This window comes from Podarcis vaucheri (genome assembly GCF_965113315.1).
Source record: "Podarcis vaucheri genome assembly, chromosome: 7".
NCBI classification, from domain to species: Eukaryota; Metazoa; Chordata; class Lepidosauria; order Squamata; family Lacertidae; genus Podarcis; species Podarcis vaucheri.
The window spans coordinates 28,385,180-28,413,130 of record NC_138765.1 but is presented as its reverse complement, the minus strand read 5'-3'; the positions used below and the strand labels follow the sequence as shown (position 1 = coordinate 28,413,130).

The following is a 27,951-nucleotide window of genomic DNA, read 5'->3' as shown; positions in this document are numbered from 1 at the left end:
TAAATACAGCATGCTAGGGGCTATGGCACAGACAGCCAATATGGTGCTTCCCAGATGTTGCTATAACTCTCATCACCCCTAACAACTGGCCGGAGTCCAATAACATCAGGAACACACCATGGTGGCTCCTCCTGATGCAGTACGTCCTTCCGCCTGCCCCCACAAAAAAGCATCTTAAAAATCAGATGAATCACACAGAAAACTAGCCTACAACAGAAGCCATGTAACTCATACAAGTCAATCTAGAAAATATATTTAAAGTCCACAAACCATCTGAATCAGTCGTCACCTCAACTAAAACCATCTGTAAAATATTTGCAGGGTCAGTTTAAGGAAAAACCAGTAATTTGGCTTGGGTTACTATGTAAATGTTTGTGGTAGATATACAGAAAGCCTCAACTGCCAAGCTCCCTTTATCCAGCCCTTATAGCAGGGAATGCCAGGCGACAGGGTGAGGCCCACCACGCGATCTGGGGAGCATTACAAATGGGATCTGAAGTTGCCAGCTCTAAGTAGGAGTGGGAAAAGACGACAACTGATGCCGCCCCACTGGAAGAATAGTGATAAGCCACATGGGAGATCTTGAAACAAAAATAAATCCCCAAATCAAAAACTCACTCTGCTTCCACTGGACATTACTGGCTGGAATTTTTTCATTCAAATGCATTCTCCTCCTCAGCCCCTTTGGCAAAGTTAGGTAATCTTAGACTCTGGACTTTAAATGGTCTTACCAGCAGGGGGAGGGTGGGCTTCTCTAAATGGTAATGTGTTTTACTTCACCGCAGCCCTCCCCCAAATAAACTCTTGTACTTCCAGAACATCAGATCACAGATGCAATTTAGAGCCAACACAGATTAAAATATCCAACTAAAGATCAGTCATATCAGAGAGGTAAAAAGATAACTCAACACCTGATCCTTAGTATGAAATGCTTAATTCCAGCCCAGCGCACAACATGTTGCTATGCTTGCTGCTGAACTCTTTAAAGCCAGCTTTTCCCATCATCTGACCATTTTGGCAGGAAAAAGCGAGATCAAAAGGACTGGTTCTTAACAATGTGGCACAGAAACTACAACCCCCCACCGCCGCCTACAGAGCAGCAAGTTAAACAGTAAAGTGTATTCCAACCCAAAGGCCTTTAATAAATAATATTATTTTTCTGGATTAAGAAAACAATCCCTTTTTGTCACTTGTTGAGAACTGGAAGCCCCTCTGAGCTGAGTGCAGGTTACACAATCCTCACATTCTTTTTTGAACATGCTTCACCTGCAACTCTCGCCCTGCCTACAGCCACAGCTAGACCCTCCATTACTCACCTGAGGGAGCTGGATTTACCGGTCTTGAGTAGCGTGTCTGCCCCATTATGAGAGTCTTCGAGGTAGCTCAGAGAAGGAAGAGAAAGAAAAGAGAGTCTATTCTGGAAGCAGACATTAGCCTTCGGAAGATGACAAGCCAACTCCACAGGGTGAGAGCGACGGAATTGTCTGGAGTCCGGGGAGCAGAACAACAACAGCCAGAACTCAGGAAACGGCCAGGGTGTAGGTCGAAGCACAAACCCCTCCTGTATTTCCTGTACCCCTGGGCCGGACACTTCACGATTCTCATAAATAAGCTCCCATGCCAGCTCCTTTCAAGGAGGAATGCCTGTCATTCCACAGTGCGAACTCTGTTTAGGGCTGGATCTCAGGAAGGGGGGCGGAGTCTTCCAACCCCAGAAGCCAAATAAATCAACACCCCTTGCTCTTTAAAAAGCAGGAGTTTAAATGCTGTAAGGGAGTGGAGGAAGGATCAAGAGAGCTCAAAAGAGACTTCAAAGGCAGGCAAGCTTTTACAAAAACAGCCCCACTACCTAATTGCCACTGTTTTGCTCTTCGGAGAAGAAACCTGAGCTTCCCCAGCCCCGTTGAGGACAGAGTAGAAGACCAGTAGACACAGATCCAAAATAAGGCTCTTATAAGGTGCTCTGTGTTGGTTTGATTCTGCAGAACAATAAATAAAGGCTTAATTAAACAAGAAAGCTGGGGTTTTATTGGGTGTAGGTGTGCTTAATTTCTTCTGTACCAGCATGGACGTGGGCACTGTGCTCCGCATGAAAAGGAAATGTGAGCTGAGGGTGACAGTGACTTTGCTAATACAGTATATCAATTGTGTGTGCCTCCTATGGGACTCATAAAGCTTGCAAAATGTGCAAACAATTAATTGGGCTAACCAAAGGGATAGTTTCATTCTTATTCAGTATGTGTTGTCTTATTTAACGTAACATATGTTTTGTGTAAGACACCTAGTATGTGAGAAACAGAATTCCCTCTAGTATCTGATTTAAAGCACTGTATGTGTCCATGATCTGCCAATAATTTAATTCCCACCATTATGAAACACTGATATAAGCCCTGTGCATGCATCTGCCAGTGTACAAACTTTCAATTAAAGTGGTCCTTCCTAAGGAGATGGCGTTTGCTTTCATGGATTGCAGCAAGTTAGGCATAAGACAGAAAGTTAGTGTGGAAGAGAAATATTGGGGTGGGGGAGCAGGGGGGAATCCAACTCCTCTGGCTTCAACGCTTACTGCAGTTGTTGAGCTTGCTTTTCCTTCCAGTTGAGATTTCCAACCTAACAGATGGATAAAACCCCAACTATTCCAGATCCCAAGACAGATTCAGCTGCATTGCACTTCACGAGACTTGGAATCTATATTATGGTCAATTAAAGAACTCAGCTTCATCAAGACACTTAATTTAAAGCTCAAGTTGTTTGTTTTGAAACATACAGTGGTACCTCGGGTTAAGTACTTAATTCGTTCCGGAGGTCTGTTCTTAACCTGAAACTGTTCTTAACCTGAAGCACCACTTTAGCTAATGGGGCCTTCTGCTGCCGCCGCACCACCGGAGCACAATTTCTGTTCTCATCCTGAAGCAAAGTTCTTAACCCGAGGTACTATTTCTGAGTTAGTGGAGTCTGTAACCTGAAGCGTATGTAACCCGAGGTACCATTGTACAAGAAATCACCCAGACACTAAGTACAAAGGTGCAAAGGTGGCAACATTGAGTCAGCAAAGAAAGAAGAGTTTGGGAGAATGGATTTCCTCAGCCAAAAGGGATGATAGATGAAATAGATTGATGATAGATCAGTAGACAGTTGTCTGGTGGCCCATTCTCAGAGAACATTGAGGTCTATTTAAAGCACTAGGTTTTCACTGTTAAGATACAGGTTAAATCCAACAGATGAATTCCAAAATGACCAATTCCATTAGTCATTTAATTTTTTTAAGGGGAAAAAATATTTTTCGATTTTTGTGATAGTGAGCTTCTTCTACATGCAATGTTTAATACTGGATCATCCTAGACTCAGTTGGAAGTATACTGCAAGTGGGATGAACTTCCAAGTGAATGTGCCTAGGATCGGGGGACAATTTGTATCTAGAAATATTTGGCTTGCCATAGGTCCTGTAAAATGGCTCACAACTTCCTGTGTTACCTGGCAAAAGGTTGGTTTGCACACAAAAGCAATGATGAATCCCACATTTCTACAGTAGCTAACTTGCCGATATTTTGGTTAATGTCTGAAGGGCATTCATGTGTCTCAAAACACTTACTAAACATGCCCTAGGAGTCTGTGCTAATTGCTGCTCTTTGGGACACATTTACCACACCTTTTCAGTCATGTTAATACCTTTTGAGCATTCACAATGGAAATGAAGACTCTGCATTTTGCTGATATCTGAAGCAACCTTGATTGAAGTCAGATATTACACTTCTCCTGGCCCAATGTTTCAATAGGCCAAAGAGAAGCTGACCCTGTCAGATGTCAAAGCCTCCTTAGGGAGTGTATGGGGTGTTAGGGGAGGGATAGTACCTCTATAGTGGGGGGGGGACACCATGCTCCTTCTGGGGTAGTTTGCCCACCTTTGGTCCCCACCCTGCAGTTAGCTCTCACCTGTGGCTCCTAGAAGCTGTGAGCATGTGACAGCGGCCACACCCCGGAAACAGCTTCGACTAGCCGGCTAAACCAGGCGAGGTAGCCAATGGGTCTCAAACCCTCAGTGAGTTAGTATGTGAAATTAGCATGAAATAATAATAATAATAATAATAATAATAATAATAATAATAATAATAATTTATTTATACCCCGCCCATCTGGCTGGGTTTCCCCAGCCACTCTGGGCGGCTTCCAAAAGAATATTAAAATACTGTGATACATCAAACATTAAAAGCTTCCCTAAACAGGGCTGCCTTTAGATGTCTTCTAAAAGTCTGGTAGTTGTTGTTCTCTTTGACATCTGGTGGGAGGGCGTTCCACAGGGAGGGCGCCACTACCGAGAAGGCCCTCTGCCTGGTTCCCTGTAACTTGGCTCCTCGCAGTGAGGGAACCGCCAAAAGGCCCTCGGTGCTGGACCTCAGTGTCCGGGTAGAACGATGGGGGTGGAGACGCTCCTTCAGGTATGCTGGACCGAGGCCGTTTAGGGCTTTAAAGGGCATGAAAAAACATGCTCTGGCAGATTGAGCAGACAAGATCAATAGTGGGTCCAACGGTCAAGAAGGCAGCTTCTGCATGTGCTGTAGAGGGAAGAGAGGCAGCTGGTGCGTGTCAACCTGGGAAAGTAGCCCATCTAGGAGAAAGAAAACTCTGATCCTAACCCTCCACTACCTTGCAGGGTATCTATGGGGGAAGAAAGGGCTAAGAAGCAAATCCTACACAAATCTGGAGTGGAGTCCCTAAGATGGTTGGATGGCAGCTTATATGCCTCCTTCCAGCAACTCCTGCAGCCAAGTTGGTGCCAAACATATTGCTCTGCTTTCCTTTGGACCACATCAGCGTGGCTGAGATGGGGGTCTTGTTGTCTGGACAGCCCAGGACCTCCGTATACACTGCCTGGGCTTGCACCTTGGGGAGGTCACTTTGGTGCTGCTAATGCAGCGGTTTGATTTCACCCCCAGAGTCACACTCCATTGTCTCTTGAGACAGACAGGGGCCAACAATTAGGAAAGACAGTCTCATACATTAGGAATCACTGAAATATTGAGTGGTCTCCCACAACTGCAGAACTGAAGGATAGAATTTCCATTACCACCTCAAAAATTGTATCTTAAAATAATGAGGTTGAACTTCAGACTTCAGAGATAAGCAAATTTATTTCACGAAGAGCAGCAAGGTTAAATGTGGTCAATACAAGTAAATAGAGCAACAGCAGCTTTCTCTGCAGTGATAGTCAATCTTCAAAGCCCTTCAGCAAATTTTATTAAAACCAGTTTCAGCGGGAAAACCTGCGTTCAAATCCGTACTGTGGCATAGATTTACTGAGGGGCTTTCCATGATCTCTGCATAGTTTTCTAATAAATGAGGAACTAAGATCTCCCTTTTAAAAAAGGTGTTATGAGGTTAAGAAAAATGTTGCTACTTGTCAAAAGCTGTAGGGAAAGGATGGGTTTCACCTTTAAGTCATCATCAGGATAAATTACTTCATTAAAAAAAAGAACCTTCTTTTCTTGAGCATATTGGGAATACTTCATTACTGTGTCACTGGGCTGCCCTCGAACACTATCCAGAGGCTATACTGAGCACAGTTGTGCTTCCATCTCTTAGGAGACAAACTCCTTCCCTATATGTGATTAATATACTTAATCTACATTTCTGCCCAATAGCATAGTTCTCTAGATGGCTCACAAAGATATAAAAATATAACAAACAATATTAAAAATATAATAAAAATAATTGCTGCAGAAACATTTGCAGCACAGGGACATCTAATTCCAAACTGACAATCAGTGGGATAGCAATCAGATTTTTTAAATAAGCCTTGTTGGGGGGGGGGGAAGTCTTCATCTGACACTGAAATTACCTTAAAAAAGGTGTCAGAAGAGTCTCTCTTGAGGCTGGTGCACTCTCTCTCTCTCACCCCCACACCCCCATGGTGTAGGGCAGGGGTAGGCAACTTAAGGCCCGGGGGCCGGATGAGACCCAATCGCCTTCTCAATCTGGACCGCGGACGGTCTGGAAATCAGCATGTTTTTACATGAGTAGAATGTGTCCTTTTACCATATATTTTGCTCCATAAGATGCACCTGATCATAAGATCACCTAGTTTTTAGAGGAGGAAAACACGGAAAAAAAAATATTCTGAATCAAATGTTTTATAAACTATTTAAAGCAGCAAAGCAGGCAGCTCCTGTCCACTTTGCTGCTTTAAAGCGAGCCTCAGAGGAGGGAAGGAAGGAAAAAAGTGTGTTTTATGAAGCGAAAAATACGGTATTTAAAATGCATCTCCGGGTTGTTTGTGGGACCTGCCTGGTGTTTTTACATGAGAAAAATGTGTGCTTTCATTTAAAATGCATCTCTGGGTTATTTGTGGGGCATAGGAATTCATCTTTTTCTTTTTTTTCAAAATTTAGTCCAGCCCACCACATGGTCTGAGGGACGGTAGACCGACCCATAGCTGAAAAAGGTTGCTGACCCCTGGTGTAGGCGCAGTTTACAGATCCATATTCCAGCAGCCCTTTGTGGATCCTCACTTCTGCCTCTAGGCCTGAAATCCCACTTGGAAGTGGGTTAAAAATACCTCCTTTACTCAGTAACTGTGTTCTTGATCATTGCCTTCAGCAGAGGTATACATATTTCAGGAAATGTTAAGTCATTCATATAGTCAGTACCAAAGAAATGCCACAATAGCTGATCTGCAACTATTCTGAACCACCCATCAATAAGACAAGCTATTTATAGTCATTGGTCTCACTAGGCAGGAATCTGTATACAAAGCAACTTTCCTAGAAGCAAGCATCTTAAGGTTTAAGGAAGTTTGTATTAAGCATTAATTACTTCTAAGGGTCTGCGGGTCTAACGGAGATATCCATCTTTACAGCACACATTCAATGGCCAAAGTCCAGTGGCAGCACTAACTCAGGGACCTCCGTATATCAAGGTGACTAGCTCTCATACCCCAGTTCACAATGTGCATATCAAGATATACCTATAGAATAAACAAGACCAGATTACTCACACATACCAAGCCATGAACGATAAGCGAAGGCAAACACCACCAAGCTGCCACCACTTATGGAAATTAGAGCCTTGAAGAACACAAAAAACATGTGCCTTCCAACATTTCACAGGAAAAACAGGGAGACTTTAAAAAACAGTTTTTACTGTCTGAACCCACCATTGCTGAAGCCTCTTATTTCCCTGTTGTATCTCAAAACTCTTATGTGACTAGCCAGTGTTAGGAACTCAAGATATATAAGCTAGGCTCCAAATGGCTCCTTAAGCCAAGGTTGCATTCGCCACAACGGAATGTATACAGTGGTGCCCCGCAAGACGAATGCCTTGCAAGACGGAAAACTCGCTAGACGAAAGAGTTTTCCGTTTTGGAGGTGCTTCACAAAACGAATTTCCTATGGGCTTGCTTCGCAAGACGACAATGTCTTGTGAGTTCCTGCTGGTTTTTTTCCTCCCCCCCCCTTTTCTAAACCGCTAAGCCGCTTATCAGCTGATCCAATCAGCAGATAAGCCGCTAAAAGCTGCTAATAGCGCTAATCCGCTAATCCTTCAATGGGCTTGCTTCGCAAGACGAAAAAACCGCTAGACGAAGAGAATCACAGAACGGATTCTTTTCGTCTTGCGAGGCACCACTGTAGTTGACATTTTTGGGCAAGATGGCTCTAAATCTTATTTTTCAAATGATGGACTGACTGTGATTGATTTACAGTTAAGCATCTGGCTAGTTCAGATGACAACCTTGGGCTAGGTTAAGAACTTTGAGAACTGAAGAAGGAAAGTCACTTGATCGAGGGATAGTCCACATATATATTGGACTATTCTGACTTATTTTTCTTAATGGTGACACTTCTTGCTCAGGCTGCACAGAAAAAGTGATTTGGTTCCAGAAATTCATTCTGATTGTGCAGATATTATATAACTGATAGATATACCCTACATATGGGGTATTATTTTGTGAAAGCAGTCCAGATCCAATGATCCCAAGGTGGTGATGGCAGGTGCCATCCTGGTGCCCAGGCATCTTCATTTGTTGTTGCTGTTATTGTTATATCCCACCTTTTCCCCTGACAGGGACTCAAGGCAGCTTAGAGCTACAATTCCATTTATCTGTTGAAGATGCTGTACACAATCCCTTTCCTCACACACTTTTTCTTTACAACAACACTGCAATATAGTAAGGCTGAGAGGCTGAAACTGGCTCAACGTGACCGATGTTGATGTGTATATGACATCTATGTGTGCAGGAGATCAAACATGGGAGAAGCTTCCTGATGTAGAATATGTTGTCCCTATTTTCAACTGAGAAATGTTGAGGGGTATGCGCTCATATTTAACATGAGACCTAGGAGAAAGCTAAATACTGAAGAACTCAAGTGGACAGATATCAACTCTGGCAATATTTTTAAAGGGCATCTTCAAATTCTTTCCAAAAAGAAAAAATGGTGCTATAAAATAAAAGAGAGAGAGATACTAGAAAAATTGGGGCTGTCCCTATAAATAGGAAAAGTTGTAACATTTACATATTGAAGAAAAAATAATGTTAGTACCTCATACCTTCTAAGAAAAAGAAACTGCAACCAACCCTTTCAACAGAGTTCAAGAAAAATTAGAGAGCCTTAATTGCAAAAGTAGTACCTACAGAAAGTTGCAAAAAGTTATCTGATTTGTAATTTTGTAAATTAAAAAATAGCTTTTTATTGGTTCTGGGGTATTGGTTCTTCTAGGTATTTTGGCTAATACCTGGGACCCACAGGATCAAACTCTTACACATATCCATAGCCTGCTGAGGTTGTACATCTTCCTCTCACATCCTCAGTGAGCCCTTGGTCATGGCCCCAAGTGGTTGCTCACACTCGGCACCCAACACTTGCTTCTCTAGCAAGCTACCTAGTTGTGCTTAAAGACAGGATCCATTGGCCCTGACTGGCAAAGTTTAACCCGCATTTGAAAAAAGAGAAAATGCGAACCAGTACCAATCCCTCCATTCTCTTCAAAATCCTCCCATTAATGTCACAAAAAGGAATTCAACACTTAATTGCACTTGAAGCTAGAAGTTGCTTTGAGACCCCCTGGAGCCATCTGGAGGCCCACAGGATACAACAATAAGGAATGACTAACATTCTTTGCCTTCACTATTGCAACACAAACATTTTCAGTGACTCAGACACATCAGATGTTAACATGGGAGGATCCTTTTGCCAGTCCTAAACTGTCAGTTCAGGATCAACAACGATGGAGCAATTGCTTTACAACTATCTCGGCAACAGGGACCCCACAGATTAGATAGGAGATCCAAATTGAGGAAAGATTTTTTAAAAAGATTCTTATTGTCCAATGAATGCATCACTACTGGATTTATAAACATTCCTGGAGGGAGCTCAAGGCGGGGAGAGGTGGAAACAAATAGCATTCTGAACATTCTTAAATAGTTTTACTCTGTTTCATCAGGTTCTCCCCTCTCACTCTCCCCCTTTCCAAGTGCCCACTTTGAAGGGCTTTTAACCTGCTTGTTGGGATTTTCCTCTTGGCTTTCATATTTTGCTAGACCAAGCATGTGACACCTGTGGACCTTCAGATGTTGCAGAACTACAGCTTCTATTATCCCTGACCATTGGTCATGCTGGTTGGGGTAGATGACAGTTGGAGTCCAAGAACATCTGGATGACCACAGGTTCTCCATCCCTGACAACTAAAGGCCTGCTTTCTCATGTTCAAGATTTGGATGCCCACACCTTAAATCTCAAAAGAAGGGCCAGCCAATGTGGCATCTCCAAATACTGTTGGGCTCCAACTCCCACCAGCCCCTGCCTGCAGCATGGCCAACAGGTGAGGGATGATGGACGCTGTAGTCCAACAGCATTTGGTCACCCCAACTTCTTAAATAGTATGTGAAATGGAAAATGAGAATATAGCACTTGCACTCATTTTCCCACATAATATACTACATCTGAACAAATTTCCACTTAACGGTATTTGAATTCCCCTAACTCTTGAGGAAATAAGGCTGCCACCGTATGTGTGTGTGTATGTTTGTATGTGTGTGCGCACACTTTTTATGCAATTGGTAACAATTAATACAACCACATTTTCATTTTGTTTTTTGACAAATCCCAAAGGAAAAGAAAATGACAACTTCTTAATTTAGCAAAAGGGAGCTTTTAGGTACCCCCCCCCCAAGGCAGTATTTAATATTTCCCCATCGAACTTGGCAAAGAAAACATTCCAAATTACAGTAATGCAATAAAGAAAAAAACGACTTCTAAAAAATAAACAAGCTCAAGACCTATTTGCATTATGAAAGAAGATGCTGATTTGGAGACACTGACTTCATTGGTATCTCACCCCTTAAAATATTAAAGACTGCAATGTTAGAACCAAGACCACTAACTACCACAAGCTTACTGAATGAATTCAAAACTCCAGTCTCTACCAACAGCTTCCATTGTCCAATAAATCCAAAATTCCATCAGAATGGCTCAACTGCAACCAGAAATTCAACATGAAAGGGAGCCAAATTCACTTTGGGTTAACTCAGACACACTGTTCATATTATTTCAATTACTAGAGAGCTCTGAAGGACACACAGGTGTCTAAATTTCACAGTCCTTAAACAAGCTTGACAGCTTTCATCTTTCATCTTTCAATGCCAGGAAGTGACAGTCAAACACAGACAGAATAAGGTTGTGCCAATAAGTATTCAGATTGGTTGGCTGAATTCATGCACTCTGCTTCATTAAGAAAAAAATAGAATAAACCCAACAGAACTGCTAGGTCTGAACATGAACTATGGTCAGTCACAGTTTGCAAGATACACTAATGATTAAAATCAAATCAGTCAATTTTAATGTCCCAACTATTTCAACTTGATTTGAAATCTTATTTGACAATTTCACGGCTGGCTTTTAAATCCAAATCTGTTTATGATTTTCTTCCCCTCCCCCTGCCACCCCCAAATCAAGGGTGTTACTTCTCCCTGCCCCCACCTTCTTATTTCACTTTTAGGCACTTTTTCAACAGTACCTTCCTCCAGATACCTGGTTTTTAAAAGAATAATATCCCTCAAAACCAGATATCTGGAGGAAGGTACCGTTGAAGAAGTGCCAAAATTCGTTTGGCAGCTGTGAGCCCATAACTAAACAGGAAATAGAAAGACTTCCCCAAATCTGCTGGAGGGGTAATATATGCCAAACAAAATCATACCCACAAGACTTTAATGAAAGTAGAGAATACAAAGTTTTAGTTTTAGTTTCTGGGAACACATCTGGGAGGCAGAATGCACAGCACAGACCAACTTTCCCTAACTTGGTTTGCTCCAGATGTTTTGCACTGCAACTCCCATCAGCCCAAGATGGGAGTCATAGATCAACATCAGAGGGTGGGCATCAAGTTGGGGAAAGGCTTGTATAGGCAGATGTAGCTAACTTCACTAGGCCAAGGAATAAAATGGTGGATGGCAAGCAATGTGAAAATAATAATAATAATTAAACAAGCCAAAGTCTTCAAAACAGGGAACTAATCCAACCTTAAACAAGCAAGTTCAGGCTTATGTGGAACTTTCTAAAGATCTGAAAATTGAGCCAAAAACCACAGAAACATAGTAGACAGGAAAGGGCAGTGATGCAGAAGCCAGGTGACAGAGCTATCTAGGAGCATCTAAAAGCAAAAGGCAACCGGACAAAACAGCATGTTTTTGGAGGGAAGCATATTAACCATAGTTTGCATCAGTCTGCACACAACTGAAATAATTCCTAATGTAAGGAACACAATGAAAAGATGAGAAAGGAGCGATCATACATTCACAAGACTGTCCCTCTTTGCAAACCATAGTCTCCTAGCAGTCTCCAATATACCTGGCACCAGGTTTTTCCTCTATTACTTATGCAGGCAGTGATCATTTTGCACATGTCCGTATTGACGTACCCACACCGGCAGGGGCAGGGCAGGCTGACGTATGACCGCTGACGTGCGAATGACCTAGAACACAACCCCCGCACAAATGGGGAGCTTCCTGTACCAATATGACTCCAATTCAATGTTTTCACGATTGGGTCCAAGAAGCTTTCGAATATGAGAATAATAAACAAAGAGCATAGCTTAGAGGAAGGGCATTTGCTGTGCATGCAGAAGGTTCCAGTTTCAATCCCTAACTAGAGCTGGGAATGTCCTCTGTCGGAAACCCTGGAGAGCTGCTGCCAGTCAGTATAGACAACACTGAGCTGAGATGGACCAAGGGTCTGACTCAGTCTGAGGCAGCTTTCCATATTCCTACTACTAGCAGTGTTTGCTCTTTTGGCTTAGCTATATAACGCCAAATAAAAGCTCTTTGATTTAGCTTTTGGGAAGCAACCAATATTTACAGGCACCTGCCCTATTTTACTTTCTAACTGGACTAGAAGCTTATTAAAATGCGAAGCAAGTTCAGCATATGCAAGCTCAGCAGCTGATCACTTTGGGAAGACTTTGGCCACCCCTGGTAAGTAATTGAAAGGAACTTTCAAACAAGAGACTGGTTAAACTCTTTCATTTTGAAGAGATAAGTTCAGGAGCAAAAATGCTCTTTCACATTTCATTCTGCAATCACTAAAACTTTCTCAACTTCCACATTAGTTCACTTATTTGTCACAGATACACACAAGCTGCTTTTTGCTAGGCTTTCCTAACTGCATGAATCTAACCATAATTACAGGTTTGGCCTCCTTGTATATTGCACCAATATACCTTTTGAAATGATTTATGAATAAATAGTTCCCCAAAGACAGGATCAGAGCAGAAGAAACCCTTCCAGTTTAACAGCCTTGTGATTCAGGTTACTACAAGCCCAACAACACATCTGCCCAAGAAATATGAACACCACTAAGCTGTGCCATCTCAGAGATGATCTGGTTGCTTGCTTAGCATCCCAAGCTACTTCCCCATGCCAATTGCCAAGCTCCACTAGAACCTTATTCTCCATGAATTCGTCTAATCCCCTTTTAAAGCACTCCAAACCAGCGGCCATATCTACATCTTGTGGTAACAAATTCCAGTTTAACTACACACTGTGTGAAGCACATAGTTCTGTTTGTTTTGAATTTTCCTACTATTGTGCTTCAATGGATGTATGAAAGAGAGAGAGAGAGAGAGAAGCATTTCCCTTTCCACTTTCTCCAGACCATGCATAATTTTATCCACCTGTATCATGTGTCCCCCCCCCCGACTTGATTTTTCCCTAAGCTAAAAAGACCTGAACTTTGTAGCTGCTTTTCATAAGACAGAATGCCAATAAACAGGGCAGCAAAACTACTCCATCATTGAGAGAGAGAGAGAGAGAGAGAGAGAGAGAGAGCGTACCAGGTGACAAATCAGTCCAATCCAAAGGCCAGATGAAATAAGATAGCCTTAGTGGTCCAGTCACAGGCAAACAGCATAGGGGCCACACAAACATTCCTTGGGACAGGGGCACAATCTCAGCCCCAATGTCAAAGTGGCTGTGTCCTGTGCAGTCACATTTACAAATTCTTCCTCTGTACTTTAAAAACAAAAAAAAATTCTACGCAACTTGAAAGAAATCTCCTGGTCACCCCGGTAAAACAAGACAAAAGTGTTTTGCTTACTTAAATTAACCCCAGAGCCAAATACAGAAATCTGATGCCTAACCCAATTTAATGAGGATCAGTCAAGCATGCTGGCAATGCGGGGGAGGACAACAAAGATCCTGCATAATGCGGGTCCAGCCCTACTGACACAATGAAATAACAGCTGCTTACAATGGAAAGGCCATTCTGCAGGGCGGGATGGGAGGGAGGGTGGAAACTGGCAAGTGGTGATAACAGGGACTGAAAAACAGATAGGTGCAGCACTCCAGCATTATGAAAGAAACAGCTGCAAAAACGTTATCCTTCTCCAGATATGATCTTTTACACTTCCTGAGATACGTGGCTTTTCTCTAGACACAACCCCGCCCCCGCACCTTCCATCTCACACTTTCAGTTCTACAAGAACAAGATGCACACATTTGGTTTCAAGAGGTTAGCAAACGGGGGGGGGGTGTGTGTCCCCCGCTTTGTGTGGGCTTTCTAGACTTTGCTCCAGCTTGCAGGTATAGGCAGCCTGTGGTTGAAGTGAATAAGCAGTTAACTTCTGAATCCTGTAGTGATCAGACTATTATTTATGCACACAAACACACATTGAATGTATGAAGCTGGTATTTGGGAAGGGTCTTCATTTTTATCTTCATAAGCTCTCCTACCAAAATCATAAATGTAAGAACTAGAAATCATAGGCAAACGCATAGCAGGTATGGAGTCCCACAAAAAGTTGCTAGAATGAGAGACCCAATTGAGTTTGGAAGCAAGAGCAATTGGGGGCATTTCAAGCTGTCAGGCGTCATTATGGACTGGCAGCCCAGAGTGCCTGGCTAAGCAGACAAGCAAGTTGCGCAGAAGGCTAAAAATTGAAGCTTGATCTCACCTCCTCAGTCATGAACTCCCAAGGCAGTCTTGTGCGAGCTACTATCTTTCAGCACCTAGTTCACCCCCATCTGTGGCACGGCGCAAAGAACACAGGAAGTTGCCTTATACTGTGGCTTACATACAATGGATGGATTGACTAACACCCAGGTTTTGGAATGTTTAGTCCCAGGAGATACTGTTAGCATTCTCTTTGATGAATTCCTGGCATTTTAAAAAAGTCATATTTGTGGCAAGAAGCGTTTTAAAGATTTATGTGGCTGATTTGTCATATCTGTCATTGTTCTTACCTATGCCTATTTCCAGCACAGCCTTTGGAAATGTCACACTTGGATCAACCGAGATATGCCTGGTGGGTGTCAAACCTTCTGGGCAGCACTACAAAGAGCAGCAAGAATTATTTGCTTCTCACCTTTTCCTTAATAAGGAACTGTAACACTGGAAAGCCAAAGGAAACAAAAGGAAAGCTTGATTTCATGACAGGCACAATAGAAGACATGTTGATTTTTCTATGGTAATATTTTTCAAGTCAGAATTGCACCCTGTACATGCAAAGCAGCAGAAAACAGGCACGGCTGCAATTTCTGGCATCTGCGCCAACACGATTTCCGGTGTTGGCATCAGAGCATGCACAGATGCAATTTCCAGCACCGCGGAAGCGAGCCCCTGTGCCACACCGCACTGGTTTAGCGCAGCACGCAGGGACTCGCCGAGCAGGCGGCTCGGTTCGGGGGCAGCTCGGGGGTTGGTTAAACGACCCCCATGGGCCGCTTGTGGCCCATGGGTCTTAGGTTGCCTACCCCTGAGTCAGGCTAACATGGGACTAATATGCCTTAAGGCTCCTAAAAGAAGAGCCCCGGGAAGTCAAAAGACTGTGGGTTTCAAAACAAGCCAGGATGAGTATGCAAACCTCATAAGAGCAGCAATAATGAATCAGGCCAAATGCCCCTTTAGTCCATCATTCTGTGGCCACCAGAAAGTAACAAGGCGCCCAACAGCCCATCATGAAGGCAACAACAATCCTCTCTAGTATTCAGGTAGCTTTTGAAGGCAGAAAAAAACCAGGGCTGCAGCAATCCAGAGAAATGCTCACCTCACCCAGCTGTTGCCTGCATCTCCTCAAAAGGCCAGTCTTGGGCTGGATTCACACATGAAATCAGCAACATGGGAGTCAGGGTGCATGGATACAGGTGTGTTTGCAGAGCACAGGGACTCCGCACCATGGAGAAAGGCTGCCTACAACCTTGGAGGCCCAATGCCCAAAACTGAATTAAGAATAACAGATAACATTGAGCACCAAATGTCATGTATCTGTAGAACTGAAGGAGACAGTCGGCCTTAAGTATGCTCATCCTTATTTTTATTTTTTTAATGTAGATGTTCTGATGTGAATGGGGCATCAAGTGTCAGAGGGGAAGGCTTCACTTACATCAAAGGTGCAGGCCATTTTAAAGGTTTGTTTAAGACTTTCAGCAGATGTATTTAAAAAGGGGGGGGGGAACCTCCCAAAAATTATTCTCCGAAGATAGAGGTGAACACTCTATTCCAAGATTCACAGAATTGTAGAGTTGGGACACCCTGACAATCATCTAGCCCAACACCCTTGCAATGCAGGAATGTGCAGTTGTCCAATACAGGGATTAAACCTGCATGGCAAAAAGAGTAGGAAGGGGGGAGCGAATGGCTGCCCTCCGTTGCCACCTCCACTGGAGCCATATAGCCAGGGGCCGAGGAAGCCTCTCCAGCACCCACTGGCGGAGGAAGAGGAGTGTGTGGGGAGCGCACTGCACCCGGCAGCATGATCCTGGTGGGGTGCCATCGAGGCTGCCCCCCCACCCGCGCTGGGTGCCACGCCCCCAAGATGCATGTCACGCCCCTGTGGGCGGTGTGCCACACCCCCGGGACGCGTGCCAGCCCCATCCCCGCCTGCTCTCCGCCCCCCAGTGCTGGAGCATGAAGCTCCGCCACTCTCAGCACCCAGGGCGGGGCACGTACGAACGCACACACACACATACCCCCCAGGGTGGCACCTGGGGTGAGCCTCCCTCTCACGCCCTCTTTGTATGCCCCTGCATACAGCACCCATTGTAAACAGCAGATGGAGAGATCTGATCATCTCAGATTTATAACTTAGAGGATTCTTCTATGTACAGTGGTACCTCGGGTTAAGAACTTAATTCATTCTGGAGGTCCGTTCTTAACCTGAAGTATCACTTTAGCTAATGGGGCCTCCCGCTGCCACCGCTGTGCAATTTCTGTTCTCATTCTGAAGCAAAGTTCTTAACCCGAGGTACTATTTCTGGGTTAGCGGAGTCTGTAACCTGAAGCGTCTGTAACCCGAGGTACCACTGTATTCTTATTTTGAACTGCTTTGTTAAATTGTTTTATACAAGTTTAAGTTTTGCTTGTCACCTAGAACATATAAATTTAAAATAAATGAATAATGCCAGGTTACCAAGGTGCAGACATGTGCTCAGCCCACTAGAAGCGCCTTTCTGTAAGCCCCTTACTGTGCCTCTGCTGCAACAACAGTCCCAGGAGACAAATAACTGAAGAATGAGACCAAAGGAAGGGCCACTGTGAGTTTAGTCCTTATATGAGAACCACCACCGCCCACATAAAATAGGGTGTTGATATTGCTACACACACAAGAACAGTAAACGAACATGAAATAAATTTGGAACTAACGGAAATAGCTTCCCACACAGCACCATTCGAAACTGCTGAAATGCACAGTTGACTCCCACCAGCCTGATGCCCTTTTGAGAGAGATGTTGCACCTCACAGTGTTTCAGCAATTTGCTAAGAGTCAGTGTTTTTTATGCCAATTACAAGGATAGATTTTGCATTAAGGAAGAAAAATTACTTAGGTCCCCCCACCTAGCTCACTAAAACATTAAATTTGAAGCTCCATCCCTGCAACACGCAGAGAGACACTTAAGTTTAAGACAACACCAAACCACCTCGTCAAGTGTCAAATTTCTATTGTTTCATAAAGAATGGAACACAGAGCAATTTCACATGTACTTTCAATAAAAAGCCCATGGAAGCCCTTTACACCAGGGATAGGGAACCAGTGGCCTTTCAGGTGTTGTTAGACTTCAGTTCTCATCATCCTGGACCACTGGCTATGCTGGCTGGGGCTCATGAGTGTTTGGGGTCCAGCAACACTTGGAAGGGCCATATAGGTTCCTCAGCCCTGCTTTGCCTCATGGGTAGAGAAGCTGCAGCCCTTTAGATGCTGTTGGGCTATGACTCCTATAATGTATTTATTATTTTACTCACTATATTTATATTCCACCCATCAACCCAACTTTTATAACAAGATTTATCCCGTATCAGCTTGTCCATACACTGAAGATCCTTCTGAGAGGCCCTGCACTTTGTGACCCCACCAACACCCATATCGTAGATTATCATGCTGGTCAGAGTCTTTTCAACACTGGCATGAAAACTGGAGCTTCCTTCCAAAGGAGGTCCATCTCATTCCATCTTCATTAGTCTACCGCTATTACATGGAGGGGTTTCCCTGCCTTTTGGAGTTAATTGCTGAATGACTGACGTTGCTATAATTCTATTGTCTATCTTGTTGTTGCTGTTGCTGAGATGTGCCTTGTATTTTAGCCATGATGCTTTAAAACAATGTACTAAAACAATCAGTATTTTCATAATTGCTTCATGGAACCACAAATTGAAAGGATGTGGAAAAAACATTTTAACAAACAACTGTAAACAAAAAAGTTCTCATGAATGAATGCTGACGTTATACCTTTGCACTGAGATAGCCAATATAGTGCCTTCTAGATGATGTCTGACTCCCATTTCCATCAACCCCTATCAGTATTGCCAATGGTAAAATATGAAGAGAGTTGGAATCCAACAACACTAGGAGGGCACCACAATGACTATTCCTAGCTTAACACTTGGAAGCTGTGCATAAGGTAAAATCTTCCATTAGAATTCTAAAAACAACTCATTACAAACAAGAAGCAGGTATTTTTTGCCACACAGATAGAAAGCTCAAAGTGAAGCCTGCCATCTAGTGTCTTGAGAGCAGAAGAGCCTGACTGCACAACACATAACATGAGGCACTTATATAATTGGAGCAACCAGAAAAATTGGGCATGAATGCCAAGTTGAGGCTTGTCAGACAGGCAAGTGCAACAGGAACAACAACATTCTAACCAACATGCCTGCAAATCTTGAACTGAAATAATAAGGGTGAATTATAGCCAGCAGTAAATTTTGTTTACAACTGCCACAGATAAGGCATTTGCCAAATACTGTATGAAGACTCTGTGCAAAAGGCAGCAAATCTATTTTAATCCATTTTATTCCATTTTTAAAATGTGTATGCCATGTCCTTGCCATCATCTTTACTATTCAGAGAGGCTTAACAAGATCTCATTAAACTCTGCCCTGCCTTTTATATTTATGGGACTGGTCTTAAGAATAAGAAGTGAATATTGGGAGACATTCCTTTCACTTTCAGCTCACCTCCCTATTGACCTCCCAACTCCCACCATCCCAATGTTATTTTTCTCACAGGTGAGCTTGCTTATAGGATCAGAGCTCAGTTGGGAGGAAAAGTGAAGCTGGTGCTGCATAGAAACAGACAAGCTGGGCTCAACCCACCTTGAGGGTGTGTTTCAGGAAGAGAGAAGCAGGGCAAACACTGAAGCAAACACTGACACAAGCACAGTCCATGTCCCCAAGAAGCCTGCCATCTAAAATCCTGGAGGCTTTATCAACAAAATAGAAATTAGTGTTGCCAGCACGTCAGTGCAATACAATTACAATGCTGCATAGTAACATTAAATGCATTTCAAAGGCCTTGTTCACATGTAACGTGAAGTCAAAGTGTGGCTTAGCAAGCCTGTAATATCCAAGGGGGAAATTGCAGTCTCTTCACCTCTTCCCTGGTCCTGCTGCTGCTCCAGCACCACCCATAGGTAAGCAATGGTTAGGTTTAGAATTACATCTGAAACCAGGTCCATGGTCGCTTAAAGAGAACCAAATCATGAGCCTGACTTTGGACAACACAAGTCAAGGCTTGCTGCTCCTGGCACAACTGAAAGTAGAGGAGGAATGAACCAGGGATTGTTGTGCATCAAAACTCTGCTCATTTGCATTAAGTCATAGCTAACCATTAACTAAGACTTAATGTGACATTTGAACACAGCTGCAAAAGATTTACAAATATACCATTTCCTCTAGTGCTGTGTCCTCCAAATCAAATCCATTCTGAAAAATTTGCCCCGTTTTCAGTTATGCAAGGAAGGGAAAATAAAAACATACAACTTCAGAATGCTGCTGTAAGAGTAAAAAGTTTTCTAGGAAAGCAAGAATGACACAGCAAGCTTTTAATAGAGACCTGCACCAAAAAGGCATTGCTATGCTGATTCACATTAATCCTCACTGCATCATAAAACCCAGACAACTATTATGTATCCTCCTCTGGAGGGTTTAATATCCACAAGCTGAAAAAAATTAATTAATCTTTTCATGAGAACACAAGGCAAAAGAAAAGCTCAATCTAATAGATTTTATCTTATTATCAGCCATATTACTCCATAAGGCAGCAGATTAGCTGCAGCAACCAAGCAGAAACTGCTTCTTCCTCACAGTTTCTTCAAAAAGCAGCCAGGGGAAAACTTTCCTTGGGATCCCCTCGTGGCCAACAAGGTGCACAACAATGCTACTCAGAAGACTCACAAGGTCTTCTAATCTAAATAGCTAAGCACCTATTGTGCAAGCAGTAAACAAACAAATGGCAAAGGGCAGAAATCAGTCCAGCCACCTGGTTGGGAAATACATGTAAGTAAATAAAAGATGGGGGAGAAAGTGCTGAAGTCAACAGAGCTGGTCTCAAGAGACCTGGACTGCAAAGCTCTGCTTCATGGCCACTCTGGCCTCTGCCCAGAGCCCTATTTGCAGTAGGTAACTGATACTTGGTGGGAGGGAAGTAGCCCCATCGTCCCCCAAGCTACATGCATTAAATTTAATGTACACATAGAGTCTACAAAGATGCAACTATCTGCATGCAAAATTCTCTTCCAGGATTCCTAATTACACAGGGAGAACCCTAGGCTGGAACAGCTGCAAGTACACAGACTCCATGCAGGCACACAAGACTCCCTATGTTCACTTTATGTTGTGAGTACAAGGCTATAGAGATCTTAAATAGTTACTTGGGAAGATAAAACAGCAACATGCTGCATCAATTGCTCCTAGCAACTGAAATCTAGCATTGCCAAGCTGGGCTGTTTGTGGGGAGGGGGGCAGTGTTAAACCCTCTGATTCAAAAGTCGCAGGAATTTTGGCTTTAGCTGCATTAACTCAGCCATGAAAAGTTTGCAGATTTGATCACTGCACCATGAAGGCATAGATTACTATGGGGGGAATATTAAATACATCTGAGCAGCGCCTTTTTTCTCAAAAAATGTTTAGAGGTTCTCTCATTTTCCTACGCATCTTGAAATACTGCCCCTCAATGAGGCCAAACTTAGATTCACAAAATGTTTAGGGGTATGCGTACCCCTGCATACCCCCAGAAAAAAGCACTGCATCTAAAAATAGAACCTTTACAACAATTATCACTTAGATTATCCAAAGAGCATTCTGCAGTACAGCATAGCTTGCATCAAATCTCAAGGGAAAAGAAATGGGGCAGTAACACTAGTGAAACATCCAATTAAAGGAACAATTACAGCACATAATAGTAGCTCTGCTGTCATCAGGAGCACCAACATGAAGACATTTCAGTCACGGACTCCAGCATAGACAGGAAGCTGCAGTCATGCCAACCAAGTCATTAGGGCCTTGGAGACCGATTTCTGCTGTGTCCCAAGCTGGCCTTTCCATAACTAATCCCTGTCATTACGGGCACTGGGACAATGCATGACAGAACAGTGCCTCCTGGTTCCCAAGTCTTGGACTACAAAAAATAAAAATATAAATCAATGACCACTGTGCAGATTTGGGGTCACAAACTTTTTAAAAGGCTGCAACAATAAAACTAAGTCAGAAAATCTCTTTGCCATATCACTTAGGAGGGAGGAGTCTTTTTAAAAGGACAGAATGTATAGTCTATACCATCCTCAAAACAAATAGTTTCTTACAATTATCTCTAATAGATCAGGCAACACCAGAAATGTCAAAAGGCAGGTGGATCACTTGCAAAAGTAATTGCCTTTGCTGCACATTATGTATTGTTAAGAATTTTGGCAAAAAAAAAATAAAAAATAAAATAAAACAGATGGAAAAGAGTTTACCGCATCTTACTGGCAGCTTTGCACAAATTTTGAAACTTGCCAAATCCTTTTTATGCCATCAATTAAGGTCACTTACATAGGTTAATTTGACCTGGAAAAGTCATATAGCACAGACAACTGTTTTTAATTCCGTGTTTAATCCTTTCCTTCACACACAACAAATGGAATAATGCCATGCACAAATAAATTAGAGAAGTGCTTCTGAACCCAAATAAATCATTTTCCTTCTCCATTGGTACACCACAACCATTGGTCCATTTAGCTCAGTACTATCTACTCAGAATGAAAGTAGCTCTCCAGGTTTTCAAACAGCAGCTTTTCCTAGCCTTACATGGAGATGTTGGGGACACAACTTGGGACCTTCTGCCTGGAAAGCATTTTTGAATTCTACCACTAACCTATAACCTCTCAACCACAGAACTGTCATTGTGACCCAGAAGCTGTTTTGAGAAGAGCTTCTGGCATCATAACTGCTTTTCACAGAAATTTTTGAAAAAGCTGAGTGTACATAAGATCACATACTTGCAAATTTTTCAAACCAAGGGAGAAAATGTCTTCCAGGTCTAAAACTCATTCAGGTCAAAATCTTAAACTAACAGCAAACTCAGAGCTCTTTATGTACTTGTATGTAGGGTCAGGCATTTGCCTGGTGAAGGACTGATCAAATTCTGTCAAATAATCAGATATACTTCAGGAATTAACTTTATATATGTAACTTTAGAATTCTAAGCACAGTGACTGCAATCTTATGCATAAACCAGCTCAATATTTGACAGTGCATAATATCAGACTAGTCAACTGACCACTGCACCAATGTCATTTGTGCCAGTGTGCCAATGCCAAATTAAGACTAAAAGTGAACTTTAAAAAATGAAAATTTAGAACAATTGGGGACAGAAGGGATTGCAAACATTGATTTTGGATAACCAGAAGAGCACTTACCAATGCTGTCTTCCATTTCCTGTGACATGCCTGGTTTTTTAGCAAATCTTGCAAAAGAAAAGAGAAATTAGAAATTATATTAAATCATGGATCTGTTGAACACCAGAAGCTTTGACATCCAAGCAAAAGAAAAACATCTCCAGTCAAAAACATAAACTCATATACAATATGGTCAAAGAGTGTTCCTAGGAACTTTAGGATTTCCTTCTTACATGCAAAGTTCCAACTTAACGAGAAGGTTGGTGGTTCAAGCACACCCAGGAACAGCTGTGGGAAGGATTCCTGCATTGCAGAGGGTTGGACTACATGACCAACCCACTACAAAACTCCATTGAACATAATGGGACTTACTTCCTAATAAAAATTGTGTTGAAGGACAAGATCAGGGTTCTGGTGACAACACATTATGTCGCTACCAATGTCATGCAAAATGTGTGGACCCCAAATTACATTTAAACTTTAAAATCATATTATTTTCACTCTGTAGGAAAAATCTTTAACCCAGATCAGAACAGAACTTCTTCACATCAATAATAACACTAATAACACATCAGTCCATTTCTCTCTGGGGTCATTCCACGTCAGTTCAACGCGGTCATGCCACCCACTGTCTCGAATTTTGATGAAACTTGGTGTACACCCTTCCCTTATGGTTGAAAGAAACCCCCTTTCTTGGAGGAAAAAAAATAAAATGTACACAAGGCCGAGGATCTCAAGAGGGACAGAAACGCAGATTTCATGAAACTCTGGAGTGCTATAAAATCAAACCGTTTGTGATAGAGGGGAAAAAAATTTAAGGGGGTTTCTTTCAACCAAAGGCAATTCAGTCACATGAGCACCAAACTGCAGTCTGAAGTGGTACTTCCTAAAAGAGAGGTTAACATTTAATTACCCAAATTTTTAAAGTCCCAAGTTTGGGAAACCCTGTCTTATTGCAACATTTGATTTTCTAGATAGGTTATGATTTCATTTGTACCCTTAAGAGCAGGGGTCGGCAACCTGTGGCCCATGGGGGTCATTTAACTGGCCCATGGACCCCTGCCGCCAGCTCAGGGACCCCGCCGCCCACTTGGTCAGCTTCTGTGCACTGTGCTAAACCGGTGTGGAGCAGACAGGGGACCGCCTTCTGCGACGCTGGCCAGCTTCCCATTGGCTGCAGGAAGCTCCTGCAGCCAATAGGAAGTTGTGCACGTCTCCTCCGTGTTGGAAGGTGCATCGAAAATAGCATTTGCGCATGCGTGCGTCCGCCTACTCCGGCGCCTGTGGGACCGTGAACCAGCCCAAGCCACAAAAACCTTGCTGACTCCTGCTTAAGAACCATTCACAAATGAAGTTGCATATTAAGCTATTTTTAACCTGGTCTTGTCTGCAGTATCATTTTCTGTGCTTCCAGTTTGGCTCTACTGACAAACCAAGTGGGCGGAAATTTTAAGTAGAAATGTATCCTTTGGGCAAAAGAAGAGAGGCTACCCATCTAGCTCTTCCTTGACCTGAAGGAAAGGCAGCAGAAAGGAAAGGAGGCTTGTAGAAATCACACTGGGCTATAGGTTTATTGCTAGTCTCAAGGTGTGTGGGTGAGATGACAAAGAAGTAGCAATCCTCTGAAAACCAAAGGTTTGGTCTCCAGCAGCATTAACACACAAACTGTAATGCAATTAGACAGTGAAAAGCTTTCATCTCCTAAGAAATAGCTCTCATGTTGGGAAGTGATACTAGGTAGGGCATTCTCTTTTATTTATATCTAGTCCTTCCACAAAGGAGTTCGGGAAAGCATGCCTAGTTTGTTTCCCACATTTAATCCTCACAACACCCTTGTGGGATAGATTAGCCAGAGAGCGACTGGCTTCACAGATGAGAAGGAATTTGGCATGCACACATAAATTTGCATACATGGGGGGGGAGCTCTTTCAGTCTATTCAAGATTGAGGACTACCCAATTTTAAGAAATTAAGATGATCTGGAAGTGACCTTCTGTAGAAAACTACTGCCAAATCCCCTACAGGTTGCCACTTGTTCAGAATAAATGTGCCATGAATCAGCCACATTCTTTCAAGTTTATGCTTCAAAAAATTGATCGATAGTAGACCTAATTTATATGGACACCACGTTGGATTTTAGTTTCTTTCACAATAAGCTTCACCAGAAAGGTCAGTTTGCACACAAACAAGCGGTTACCAACTCCCCTAACACAGTCACAAGACAGGCCGATACGCATGTGTCAGGGGTTCAGGAGCAGAGACGCAGAGAAGGGAGGAAGCAGAGAGCGAGGGGGAGGAATCCGAAGGGAGAATGAGTGATGATGACGACCCGAGATCTCCAAGCCTAAGCAGTGAGTCAGAGGACTCCCAAAAGGGAGCCCCAGTGAGCAGAGCAAGGGGGGGATCCGGGGGGACACCCCAGGAGGAAGGGAACAGAGGAGATTCAGAGAGCAGCAGCTGGAAGTCGGGACCCACGCTCATAACTGAGAGCGGCAGCAGCTGGAAGTCGGGACCCACGCTCAAGACTGACAGCAGCAGGGAGGAAGGTAGCCAGGCATCGGGCTCCGGAGGCTGTCAGCAGGAGGGAGGGCACGAGTCAGGGGTGGTCACGCCCTCCTCAGAGAGCGAGGCAACGGTTAAGAGGAAAGTAGAGAGTTGGGCGCGCGCGCCAAGTTCAAATGCAGCGGAAGCTGGAGCAGTAAGCAGCCCGGAGAGTGAGCCAGGTCCTAAAGCCCGACGCAAGGAGGCAGAAGGATCAGGGGGGTCAGCGTCAGAGGAGAGTAGAAGGGAGGAGGCCCAGGGGGGCAGAAGGACCCAGAGACGTAGGGAGAGGCGAAGGAGGTGGAGCAAGGCTAGGGTATTAAGCTGGTGTGCAAGAGGCGGGGACTCAGACGGGTCTTCGCCGACCTAGGGCAGAAGGTGTAGAGCTGCACGCTGCAGTTCGGAAATGAAACCTGTAACTTAATAAAGACTCTTATAAAGTGAACGCTGGCGGACTTGGTCCTATGTGAGCTGGGACTGGGTGGCAGCTCTGACAGTAAGACCCGTCTCTTAAAAGCTTCGGACACCTGATATCTCGCAGCGGAGAGAGAGGCAGCTGGAGGAGGGGATCGGTGTTTGGGAGCAAGCTCACGACGGTTAGCAGAGATGACGGAAGCAGAGACAGTTGCAGCGCTGCAACAGGCAGTTACCCAATTGAACGCGGAGGTACTGGCATCCAAGAAGAGGGAGGAGGATGCGGCAGCCGCCTACAGAGATCTCCACGCCAGGTTTGAAGCATGGGTTAAACACGGGCAGCCAGGACCCAGACCGGAGGGGGTTGGGTTGGCACGGAGAGCAGGAGGGCTTGTGGCTCACTTCGATGGGAATTTACAACAGTACCCCAATTTTCGAGCAGACGTAATGTGCGCACTGCAACTGCTGGCAAAAGACTTTAGAGATGAGGAAGAGAAAGTGGGGTTCATACTATCCCATTTGCATGGGGATGCTAAAGCGTGGCTACGCAATTTGTGGAGGGATAAAGATCCGGCGCTTCAGAATGCAGATGCCTTTATCAAAGCGATGGATGCGTGTTTTTTGTCTACTATTGATGTGGATCTTGCCCGACGGGAGATTCATGGACTAAAACAAGGGAGGGCAAGCGTCCGGCAGTACCACGCCCGCTTTTTTGCGCTGGTCAGTGCCTTAGAGTGGGACCGGGATTCGCCCCCTGTCAGAGACCTGTTCTGGGAGGGTCTAAGCTCTGCGGTCAAGGATGAAATTGCAAGGGGGGAGAGGCCCCGAAGCACGCAGGAGGTGGTCCAAAGGGCGCTGACTGTGGGGGTGAGGCTGGAAGAACGTCCATGGTGCAGAGATGAAGGACGTGGAGGGCGCGAAGCAGCGAGAAGTTTCTCTTTCGTTCCAAGAGAAGCAGCGCGTGCGCAATCCACACCTCCGCCTGGAGGGGGAGGGGAACCGATGGAGGTCGGAGGTGCAAGGGCTCAGTCAGCAGCCAGAGCCCAAGCACCGACAGCAGTGAAAGCGAAGCCTCCTAGAGGGAACAGGAAGTGTTACATCTGCGAGGATCCAGGCCATTTGGCGAAAGAGTGTCCCCGGAGGCTCCACAAGCACACTGCAGCCTCAGCAATGGTGACTGCAGCAACGCAGCAAGGAGAACCACAGCAGGGAAACGACAATGTCTGGCTGGAGACAGAGGCACTGGGGCCCAGCCAGACGCATCAGTGAAGCAGTCCCCAGCGATCTTGCAACCCACGGACCCCCTCCCACCCAAACCAGTAGTGCAGCTCACAGCATCTCTCCAGCTACCCGATGGCGTCACTATCGAAGTGCCGCTTTCTGTGGATTCTGGAAGCAACGCAGACTTTATAGCGCAGGATTTTGTGGAGCAGCACGCTATACAGCTACTGCCTGCCACTCTGCCCCTGCAAGTCGTCACAGTGGATGGCAGAGAGTTGCTAGGGGGGCAGGTGGTGAAGCAAACGCCACCGATGGTGATGCGCCTTGGCAACCACAGGGAAGTCATCAGTTTTAATGTCACCCAACTGTCGGACACGCCCATTGTGTTGGGCATGAGTTGGCTGGACAGGCACAGTCCGACACTGGCTTGGTACCAGAGACAGCTGATCTTCGGCTCCTCTTATTGCGCAGAACACTGCATCCTGCCCAGACAGGAGGGAGAGGAGGAGGAATCACAACTGCAGTTGGGAACGTTGCAAGCAGTCCCCCACAAATACGCAGACTTTCTGGAGGTCTTCTGCGAGAAAGAGGCTGACAAGCTACCACCGCACAGGCAATATGACTGCAAGATTGACCTCCTACCAGGGGCGACGCTGCCGAAAGGGAAGCTGTATTCCATGTCTGAGGACGAATTACAGGAACTCAAACAGTTCATAGATCACAATTTGCAGCGCGGTTTCATCCGGGAGTCCAGGGCAGTAGGGGGCAGTCCTGTTTTCTTCGTGAAGAAGAAAGACACGCCCCAAAAAAGACTGGTGGTGGATTTTCGCCTCTTAAACAAGATGACCAAGCCTTCTGATTTCCCCATGCCCAGGATTGACGACCTACTAGCGACGGTGCGCAAGGGACGCGTGTTCACCAAGTTGGACCTGCGAGGTGCGTACAATCTCATCCGCATGAGGGAGGGCGATGAGTGGAAGACAGCCATGTTCACGCCTCTGGGCACCTACGAATACAGAGTGATGCCGTTTGGATTGCAAAACGGTTCTCACTGTTTCCAAGCTTTCATGCATCATGTGTTGGCGGGACTCCTTTACAAGAAGTGCGTCTGCTTTCTGGATGACATCCTGATATTCTCCGAATCGC

The 27,951-nt window shown here is 44.3% G+C and overlaps 1 protein-coding gene across 3 annotated transcripts in view; it reads right to left on the bottom strand.

The window, feature by feature from the left end:
- Positions 1 to 22,698, bottom strand: part of PHACTR4 (phosphatase and actin regulator 4) — a 59,600-nt gene extending 36,902 nt beyond the window's left edge. For 2 of the 3 annotated variants that reach the window (XM_082231578.1, XM_082231579.1), the window contains exon 1: positions 22,652 to 22,698. In XM_082231578.1, the coding sequence (XP_082087704.1) occupies positions 22,652 to 22,679 (28 nt within the window). In that variant the 5' untranslated portion in view covers positions 22,680 to 22,698. Of the gene's footprint in view, positions 1 to 1,316; positions 1,683 to 22,651 lie in introns of those variants that run through there. The other variant, XM_082231580.1, reaches the window with a different exon arrangement.
- Positions 22,699 to 27,951: the final 5,253 nt, after the last annotated feature.